Here is a 10,545-nt window from a genome sequence, read left to right as displayed (position 1 = left end):
GCGTTAAGAAAAACAAAAGGAGCCAAGGTATCCGACTGCGCGTCCTGCGCGTATCCGATGCCGAAACAGAACCCTTGGACACAGCAGAACACGGAAAATAGGATGAGTAACGGAAGGAAAAGAAGAGGAGAAAGGAAAGGGAAAAGTTCGCTGTACAACAATTACAATAAGCTGAGCGACTGGCAGTGGAGGCGAGGCAGGGTAGGGCAGGCCAGGCCAGGCAGACCAACAGCTGTCGCAACATTGTCCAGCCGAGTACTGCAGCGGACGAGCAAAAGAAAAGATGAATTAATACTTTTCTTACTGTACAATATGCAATCATAATAACAATCATCATAACAACAACCGCTGGGCACAATGAGAGATGTTTCTCTTCCGGAAATTGTGCGCGGAAGGCGCACAACTGTCGCCAAAAGCACGAAATAAGTTGCACTTGAGTGTTATGCGGGGCAGAAAGCGCTCCCACTCGCAGTTCGCATGACAAAATTAGTGGCATAATAAAGTGTGTGTGGAGCCCGTGCCCCTTGCTCCGTGCTCCGTGCTCGTGCTATTTTCGTTTTCGCATTCATCGGCCCTGCTGCAATAGGAGTGGGCACAGACCAGAGCCGGATAATCTAGCCACACGTGTGTATGGTCTATTTGGAAAACATTGACACCGCCGACGGCCGGCCGGCCGGCTCCCTGGATCCCTGTATCCCTGTATCCGTATCCTCAGTGGCGACGCTAAGCAGTCGTTAGTTGTTGGTTCGTTTTGATGGGTTTTTTCTGGCCTTTTCATTCTTCACAGTTGGCTGGCTGGCAATTGTGGGGAGTTTTGCAGTGCCCGCCTAAAAGTATGCTTCTTGTTTCAGAGATTTTTTCCATGCAGCCCCTACCCAGCCCCACATGCAACATGCATATGTACTTACATGTTTGTGTGTACATGTGTGGGTACGTGCACCGGCACGTGTGAGCTGCAAAAACCGCATAAAACTCGACAGAACAAGCAACAAGAGCAACACGAACAAAAGCATGGGAACAGGCAAAAGAGCAGCCGTCCACGTCGAGGTCCCCCCACACACACAGCAGCAACATCTGTAAAAAAATCTAACAAGCGAGCAGGAGTAGCTTTGCAGGACGAATCTTTAGATACCCTCACAACAGTAGTAGCAGTGCGATTTTATATAAAAAACGTGACATTAAAAATTATATATCTCTTGGGCGGAAATTTCATCTGCAATCTTCGCTCGCTTCAATCATTCAATACTCGCATTTGTGGAAAATGATAAAGCCCTCTGCAAGGGTGTGCAGCATCCAACAAGGGAAAACAATACCATCCGGAGACAAACTCTGTCAAAGTTTTACGCAGCCGCTCCTCCTGCTCATATACTCGTATGTAAATATGTACACGTAAATGGGGAATCAAACACGAGCAAAAGGGAAACGGACCGATTTCATTATAAGCCTAGCTTATGTGCATATATTCTTGTTAAATATTAATTAAAATATTTGCGCGTACTGTTTTTCTGACTGTCTGCTTTGATTTTAGACGGCTCTTGTGTGGGGCTATCAGATGTGCACTTTCCAGCAGGGGCCCGTCGGCTTGTCAATGGGTATTATAATTCAAATCGGATTCCATTTTCCCCTTTATTTTCCTCCATATGTGTATGTATAGAAAATAGCTAGCAAATTTGCTTAATTTAACTGTGACTTGATCATTTACTCTTGATGATTCCTTACCACTGGCACATTAATTAAACTCTCCTTGATAAATAGTACTGCCCAAGTCAGTCAATATTCGCACATAAATAAATATATTACAATTCTGGACTGACTCTAATATTTGTCTCTTCAATTGCATCTCGTAACTTCCCCGGCTGGGTGTCCAGATTGGCAGCCTCAAATAAATATGAAAATACCCTGCTATGACGAAAATTGTTTGTAATATTTATGTTTGTTTATTTAAAGTTTTTCGTTTAGGCTTAAATAATAGCATACATAACTTTTAGTTTACGTATTGGTACGGTTTATTTTACTAAATTACATTTGTTCAGTTGCCAAAACATTGACGCATTCCATGATTGCATTTGCGTTTGCATTGCCGAGCGAGCATCGAGCATCGGTATAAAAAGTGTATTTTTTGCTGTTCAAATATGAGTACAGTGGGTAGAGAATACGAATATGCGCGGAATGCATGATAAAATGATAAAATTCTAACCCTAGACCGCAACTGGAAATGAATTTGGGCAGAGTGCATTTAAGTAAGTTCAAGATATCTGATCAATTTTGTTGAGTAATCGAGGGTGGGGGGAATGGCAAACGCAATCGTTTGCTGCACATCAATCTCGTATCGGGTTGGATCGGATCGGATCGGATCGGTTCGGAGACGACGCGGGATTAAGGCACAGCAAGGGGGGGCATTAATGATTAATTGTTAGCCTAATTGTTGGCATTTCAGTAGGCAGTTACGAGTAAAATATAAATTCACTAACTCACTTTCCCGGATTCAACAAGAAAACTGATATTGATAGTCGCTATTTTGGCTTACTTAACGGCGCGTGCACTCATGGCAGCAGGCGCGGATTGAAGCGGCCCATGAAGAGTATCATGCCCGTCGGATTGTGGCGGACGAAGTAGAGGAACGGCTTGTCGAAGCGGAGCCGGGGCGCGTCCGGAACACGCGCCTGGCGCGGACGCAGCGGCAACGGCAGCTCCAGATACTTCGGGTCCAGCAGATCGTCGTAGAAGCCGCGTCCCAGAGCCGACTCCTGCACCAGCGAGCCAAAGTCGACCACAGCCTCCGAGGAGTCGTAGGCATCGTCATCGCTGGCCTCCACATCCTTGTTTCGCTTGCGCAGCGGCGGGGCCGGATACATCTCCACGTGATGGTGCTCGGAGATCTTCTCCTCGCCGCAGGTGCTGAATGTGTTGATCTGTATCATGTCGGACAGGAAGATGTCCTTGTTGCCGGCCCCAGTCAGTCCCCGCAGATCGGCAAAGTCCGATTTGAACAGACCCTTGAGGCCCATCTTCTGCAGTCCCAGCGAAGCATTCACAAAGGAGCGGTGCGAGAAGCGCGGCAGCTGCACCTCCATGCCAGGGCGATCCATCAGCGAGGTGAGCAGCTTGCTCCACGCCTGGGTGTCTCCAAAGGCCATGTCCACCAGGTTGCGCTCCAGTCTGTCCAGGTTGTCCATGGGCGATATGGAGCTCTGGTGACCGGGCATCACGTAGATGGTACTCACTGTGTCCTGGATGCGTCCGAATGCCACAATGGTGGCGTCCAGCTGGGGCTCGTAGCCAGCGGTGAAGCCGGACCGATACAGCACCGCTGGGATGGGCACCAGGCGACGCTGCCGCACAGTCGGATGCACCTGGAAGAACATCTCCCCATCCCGCTCGCTCGTCGATCCGTGGGTGCAGTCTGTCTGGAAGAGATTCGCCGAAATGGTGGCCAGAGGGCCATTGACCCACACGCTGTTCGTTCGCAGGTACTCCAGCACCTTGCCCATGGTGTGCCGCTTGACGAGCAGATTGGTGCGCCGTCTCACAATGTCGTTGACCACATGGAAGTTGACCTCCTCCACATGGCCTGCGTACAGCTGCTGGGTTTTCTCCTTGAAGAAGGGCAGGATCTTGCCGTTGGCGCGATCGCTGAAGATCTCCCGCACAAACGCGGCCGTGGCTATATCGCTGTCCATCGCCTGCTCCACCGAACTGGTTATGTTCTTGAAGACCAGATGCGGATTGAAGGTCACCATGTCGTCCAGCTTAAGGATCTCGTTCATTTCGCCAGAGGTGCTGCCGCGTGCGCCCAGGAACACCATCGACAGCATGGAGGTCAGGGCGAAGGGCGACAGGACCAGACTCCTCGCCGAGCTTATCTTCTCCGAGGTGATGGCCTTCCAGTAGCTGAAGGCCAGCTCATTGCAGAGCTTCGCAAAGGAGTGCAGGTCCTCGTCCATGTGCGCCGTGGATGCCTCCAGACCCTGCGATGACTCGGGACTCGGCTCCAGCTTCACTGGCGGCCTGGTTGCTTGTGTGGAGCTCGCCATTAGATTGGTCAGTGAGGCGGGTCTCTGCATCGGTCGTTGCTGCGACTGTGATAGGGACTGCGACTGTAATGGCTGGCCCCCATTGTTGGCATTGTAGGGCAGGCCCTTTGGTGGCTGGCTGTCCAGTTGGTTGTAGCCCGTCAGGAGTGAGGGCTGGACGTAGTAGGAAACCGGCTTCAAGGTATTTAAACGCTTCGTGGTGCTGGCTGTTGTGGGAGCAAGGGTCGTAGTGGACGCTTTAGTAGAGCTCTGATAGCCCGCTTGATCTTCCTCATCCTCCTCATCTGGCTGATCTCCAGGCGGCGGATTGCCATAGCTGGCCAAGGGCAGAGTCACCCTGTAGGTGTCTTCCTCCGGCTCCGCAGCGTCTCCTTCTACGGAACTTTTGTCCTGCTGTGGCAGCGGCCTCACCACACTGGCCGTCGTCTCGCCCAGCTTCACATATGGATCCTCGTCGTCAAGCTGCAATTTCTGTGCACTTGTCACCGCCTCTGACTCTGACTCTGCCTCTGCCTCTGTCCCTGTCGCTGCCTCTGTCTCTGGTGAGGCCTCCTGTTCCTGCTCCTCTGAAATGGTAGCTGTCAGCTCATCGGATATTTCCTCCATTGACTCGTCGTCCAGTTGCTGTGACTTCACTGTGCTCAGTTCGATTCTTTCCGTGACCTGCTCGGAGCTGAGCGACATGTCCGACTCAGATGATACCACAGACGTATCTCCGGGAATTTCCGTGACCACCTTCTGCTCCTCCTCCCCCTGCTGCTCCTCCTCACCCTGCTGCTGTTGCTCTGATTGGTCTTCCGCTGGCTGTGCGGTATATTGGGGCAACAGTTGGGCCGCGTTGGTGGCACTGTCCTCCTCTGCACTGGCCGGCAGTTCCGCTGTTTGTGCTTCCTCTGTCTGCAGCTGCTGCTCCGATGTTGATGTTTGCTCCTCCGCATCCTCTGAGTCCAGGTAAACATTTGTCGCCGTTGTCTGCTCCTCTGACAGGGCTGCTTCCGTGACAGGGCTGCTGCTGCCGGTGGTGGTGGCGTCCGTTGATGGCTCTTCCGTTGCAGTCTTTTCCGTGGCGAAGATGGATTCTGTGACTTCGCCGGACGGACCGGTGCTGGAGCTAGAGCTCGAGCTGGAGCTGGAGCTGGTCTCCATCTGAATTTGCTCGTTGTAACCATTTGTCAACATCTCGGGCATTTGCTCTTCACTTTCGGTGCGCTCCGTGTAGCCCTCGCCAATGCTGCTGGTCGTTGACTCTTCGCTGGCCGTGGTCTCCTGGCTCAACTCTTCGGACTGCTGCAGCTCAGTGATGGCTGCTTCAGTGTACGCTGCCTCTGTAGTCTCTGTTGTGGCTGGGGGCTGCGCCTCTACAGCGGGGCTGGGAGTGGGTATGGAGATGGGAATTGGAATGGTTTCCTGCTTGGACGGCACTTGAGTTGGCTTCGCTTGCGGGCTCTGCTGGTCTAGTCGTTCGTTGGTAAACAGTTGCTGCTCATCATCCTCGTCCTGCTGTTGCTGTGCATAAATTTGGGACAGCGACAGGATGGGGATCCGGTGCGTGCTCGTCTCCACGTGGATGGGACTTGCTGGAAAGGCGTCGTTCGGGTAAGTGGCTTCCTGTTTGATGGTTGTGCTCTCCTGATGCTGTTGCTGTTGCTGGTGCTGCTTCTCCGGTTCCACGTTGTTTAGCAAGCCAGAGCTCTGTGGCTCCTCCTCGGGCTTCTTTGGCTGCTCCGGCAGTGGCAGTGGCAGTGGCTGTGTGGCTTTGGCGGCAGCAGGAAAGATGTGTTCAGCTGGGCATAGTTGGTCTGCCGATGGGAGTCATCCTCGGGCTGGACCTTGGCTGGCGGCTTGTACTGATCCCCTTGGGTTATCTGCTGTATGACGTCGGACATGAGGAAATCGAGCTCGTCCTTGGTCTCATTGGAGTTCATAAACACATCAGAGACGAGCGTGTTGCTGCCATCTACCAGGGTGGAGGCCACCGTGGCCGCCTGTGTCTGGAAGTTGGCCATGGATATTTGGTCCGTTGGCATCAGCATCTCCAGATTGAGTTGCTGCACCAGGTCGGCTATCATGGGCGTTACCTCGGTGCTGTCCGCATCGGTGTCGGCGACCGTGCTGCTTTCCGAGACGGGCAGACGTAGTGCCTGCTCTGTGGTGGGCACCTCCTGCTCCTCTTCTGCCTGCTGGCTATAGCCATTTGTGGAGCTTGGCTCGCTTGGCTCGTTCAGCTCGGTGACAATTGCCTCCGGCACATCCGCAAAGAGCGGCTCAAACTTCACCACATGATCGGACTCGGACTGGGACTCGTCTGCGGGCTTGTCGGTGGTGGCTTCGATCTCGTCCAGACTTGCCATGGGCGTGGTGACCAGGAACTGCGTCTCTCCAGGCAGCTCTGTGGTCTCTGGCTCCTCCTGCTCCTCCGTGGCCTTTTCTGTCTGCACAAACGGCTTCAGGGGCACTGGCTGCGGGGTCACAGTGAAGTACTGCGGTCTGGCCGTGATCAGCACCACAGGAGTCTCCTCTTCCGGCTGCTCCTCCAGGCTGCTCAGGGTCGTCTCCTTGTCTCCCACTGTAGACTCTGTGGAGTCAGTGTCTGTGGGCTGCTTAACCTCGCTGGTATCCTCCTCTCCCGAGAGCATGGTGGCCAAGGTGCTGCCTCCATAGTGAGCGATGAGTGGCTTTCTTGTGGTACCCACAGTAGTTGTCGTTCTGGGAGTCGTTGTTGTGGTTGTTGTTGTCGTTGTTGTTGTCGTTGTTGTACTGCTTGTCACTGTTACCTTCTTCTTGTTGGCCAACGTCTCCATCTGGTCTTGGGTCTCGGCACTCTCGTATTTGACTGGGACCAGAGCTGGCACGCTGCCCGCTCCATCCAGATCCCCATCCGACTTGTCAGCGGCGGCGGAGAGGTCTTGTGTCAGCGACTGCACAATCTGATCCATCGAGAGCATCTGATCTGGCGACAATTGTGGTGCTGGTGAGGGCGAGCTTTGGTGCATCTGCTGCTGCAGCTGCGCCAACGTGGGCAGCGGCGTCTTCTTCAGCGGCGAATGATCCGAGACATCCGCGAATAGAGTGGACAGGTTTTGGGCTGCATCTGCGTCGTAGCTGGGCATGGGATACACCGGTGGGTGGTGGGTTGTGGTCTGAGCTGCAATTACATTGACCAGTCCATAACTGGCGGCCTTAGTTGCCTCCGTCGTTGTGGCCAAAGTCGTATGCACCGGCTTGCTGTGTATGCGATTGTGGTGAAGATTTGGTGGCCTCTTGGTGGAGCTGCCGGGCTTTCCATGCGGCTTCTGGTTGTGCACCACTGGCGGCTTGTTTGTCGTTGTCGTTGTAGCTGCTGTTGTTGTTGCTGCTGTTGTTGTTGCTGCTGTCGTTGCTGCTGCTGTCGTTGTTGTTGTAGACGTCGACGGCTCTGTTGCTGGCTCTGTCGCTGGCTCTGGAGTGCTGGCCATTGTGCTGGTTGAGATCTCTGCTGGTGGCTGTGTGGGTGCTGGCTCCGATGGCGTGATTTCTGCCTCTGCGGCTGATGTGACTGTTGTTTCTGCCACTGGAGCTGGAGTGGTTGTCGTTGTTGTTGTCGTTGTTGGTGTAGGTTTGGGCTTCTTTTTCGGTCGCTGAGGCCTTGTCGGTTTCTGGGTCACCACCTGCTGTGGTGAAGTTATTTCTCCCGCCTGTATCTCTATCTGCGCTGGCTTGGGCCTTGTGGTTGGCTTTCGTTTGGGCTTTGATGGCTTGCTGCTGCTGCTTCCGGCGGTGCTGCCAGTGCTGCCACTGCTGCCGGTGGTTCCCGTGCCCGGCGTACGTGTGGGCTTGCGCTTCTTCTTCTGCTTGGGCGTGGTTGAGGCAGGTGCCCGGACTGTGGTCGTTGCTGCGCTTACTTCTGGCTCGGGAGTCGCTGCCTCGGTTGAGGATGCAGGTGCAGCTGTTGGTGCTGGTGTTGTCGTTGTTGTTGTCTTCTTCTTCACCTTTTGCTTGCCGCCGCTTGGCTGGGGAGAGGTGCTGGTGCTGGTGCTACTTCCTCCCTCTGCTGCCGCTGCATTGGAGCCGGGCTTCTTCACCCGATGTGGCTGCGATGGCTTCCTCTGGACGTTTGGTGGTTTCTTGGCCAGCGTGTGGTTGACGACTATCTTCTCGGTGCTTGAGGGCGCGCTGCTCGAGGAGGTGGGCGTGTGGATGATCTCCTGATTGTTGTAGAACACGCGGCGGGTGGTTGTCTCCGGCTGGGCCGTGGTGCTGGGCTGCTTCTGGTAGATGGGCTGCATGTGCAGCAGATCGAAGTCCTGCATGTTGGCGGCCACGTGCTGGTACTGCTGCATGCCCGTGTACACCGACTCCATGGGGTCAAGCTCCTCCTGCACCACCTGCGGCGTCACTGCGGTGGTGCTTGTGGTGGGGCTGGGGGGCTTGCGCTTGTTGCCCGGCTTCCGCTTGGCGGGCTTCGGCTTCTTGGTGACCCGCGTGGTGGATGGCAATGGCACCGCCGCCTGGGTGGAGGCCTCCACCAGCTCTGACTCGGGCGTCATCACAATCTGCTGCGGCTTCTGCTGCAGGAAGAGGTCGCCGCCCGTGTTCCCGAAAATGGCCGGCAGGATAAGCGACCAGGAGGAGGACACATCGGGGGTGTCCAGCAGGGGCAGCAGCATCTCGCTGGAACTGTTCTTGCCGGAGCTGGAGGCCACCTCCTTGTTCAGCACACTCTGCACGCTGTCCACAATGTCCTGGACATTCTTCTCCGGATGGGGCTCGCTCAGCGGCGGAGCCGTGTGTATGATGGATGGACCCTCCCCATCGCCGTTGGCCACAATGCTCTGGATTTCCTGCATGGTCATCAGACGCTTCACCAGCTCGCCGTGCTCGTCGAACGTGTAGAACTCATAGCGGTCCGGATTGAGAAGATCTATGGGACTGGCCACCTGCAGCGAGGGCTGCGGCTTTGGCACCTTGTGGCCCACGGCGTCAGTGAATTGCGGCTCGTTGCCGTCCAGCACCACTGCACCAACAGATGGGGCCACACTAGCAGAGCGACAGAGAGGAATGAAAGAAAAACATATGTTAGTGGCGTCAAATGGTTGATTAATGGCAAGTGATTTATACTCTATTTCTATGCAGCTTGCTTTCTTTTTCTACATATTCCCCGTGCAACTGCCGCCTGTCTCCCCTTCGAGGTTCTTGGAAATCGTCAATCACAGTGGTCGGACTACAATTATTTATGCCGCAGCAAAGTGTCCTCTGGCCCACTATCGATGCCAGTCATGCTGCATACTTTTCGGCGCAGTCGCTGGCATTTTAATGGAAAAGAAAGTCACGCAGTCATTTCCACCACTCCCCAGGATGCACCTGCATCTGCATCTGCTGAAAGCTTAGCTCACACAGGAGTCTCCGCTTGCCAGTGTGCAGCATGCAAGTAATTCCGCGTGCGGCATGAGCACATCATTAACATTTAAGCACGTGAGTCGGAGCGTGCTTAGTCATATACAGCTAGCTGCCTGCTTACAGCATACAGCCACATTCCTGTCTGTATATATACATACATATGTATGAACTATGCACTAAGCAAACGTACGTCTGCATGGATGCGTGTGTGTGTTTGCAGAGGTTGCAGAGGTCGTCCGAATCATCAGGGCCATGCAAAGAAATCACTTCAAGCGGAAGCTAAGTTCGGAAATGTGTTAGAGCCAGGAGAGCCGCACGAAAACAACAAAATGAATTCAAATTCCAAGCTGAAACACTTCTCTATCTCTCTCTCTCTCTCGGCGTAATACGATTATTTTATTTATATTAATACTCTTCCCATCTGAAGTAACAACTACATATCTGTGCACAGAACAGTGTACTGCCTTTTGCTATTTCGGAATAATTATGATAGAATATGATAGGCTGCATTATGTATGGCGTAGAGCTCGTGGAATGCCTGGCAAGCGAATTGTTTTTAATTGGAGTTCGCGAAAAACAGAAATATTCAGATGAATGTAAATGTTGCTGCACCGAAAATCATCGCCATTATGCACTCGGATCGGAATACGTCAGCCATATCATCATCAGCAGCAGCAGCAGTCATTATCATCCGAAGTCAGTCATTATCAGCACATGGGAGAGAGCGGAGGAAGCAGAGTGCCAGCAGCTGGCGCCCGAGGGAGGCCACGGCCGTGAAGCTGTTTATGCGCGGAATTAATATGAAAATGCGCTGGAACCACGCAAAGGGGACTAGCTGGTGGCTGGAGGGCCAGGGCATGTAAAAAATGCTGGAAAAAATTTTAATTCTTTATTTTTTTAATTCTTTATCGTTTAGACTAAATATTTGACTTCTGCACATTTCTTGGGGGGATGGCTGGTTCCATAACCAGGCTACATCAAAAGCATTACTCACCGAAACTCAATTGATTAGCAATGATTTAATGTTGAAAGGCACTCAATTAGCTGTGCAACCGAATCTCTTACTCCCACTCTCACTCTCTCCCTTGCTCTCTATCTCTTGCTATCGTTTGAAAGCTTTCATGAACGCGACGCC

General features: G+C 53.3%; 1 protein-coding gene across 2 annotated transcripts in view; it reads right to left on the bottom strand.

The window, feature by feature from the left end:
• Positions 1–1,933: 1,933 nt before the first annotated feature.
• Positions 1,934–10,545, bottom strand: part of LOC111079836 (mucin-2) — a 33,150-nt gene continuing 24,538 nt past the window's right edge. Inside the window, exons 4-5 of one of the 2 annotated variants that reach the window (XM_041593039.1) lie at positions 5,793–9,050; positions 1,934–5,709 (exon numbers count right to left, since the gene is read on the bottom strand). In XM_041593039.1, the coding sequence (XP_041448973.1) occupies positions 2,544–5,709; positions 5,793–9,050 (6,424 nt within the window). In that variant the 3' untranslated portion in view covers positions 1,934–2,543. Of the gene's footprint in view, positions 9,051–10,545 lie in introns of both variants that reach the window. The other variant, XM_022375149.2, reaches the window with a different exon arrangement.

Source organism: Drosophila obscura, unplaced genomic scaffold, assembly GCF_018151105.1.
Source record: "Drosophila obscura isolate BZ-5 IFL unplaced genomic scaffold, ASM1815110v1 contig_186, whole genome shotgun sequence".
Classification (NCBI taxonomy): Eukaryota; Metazoa; Arthropoda; class Insecta; order Diptera; family Drosophilidae; genus Drosophila; species Drosophila obscura.
This window is presented reverse-complemented; position numbering and strand designations above follow the sequence as displayed.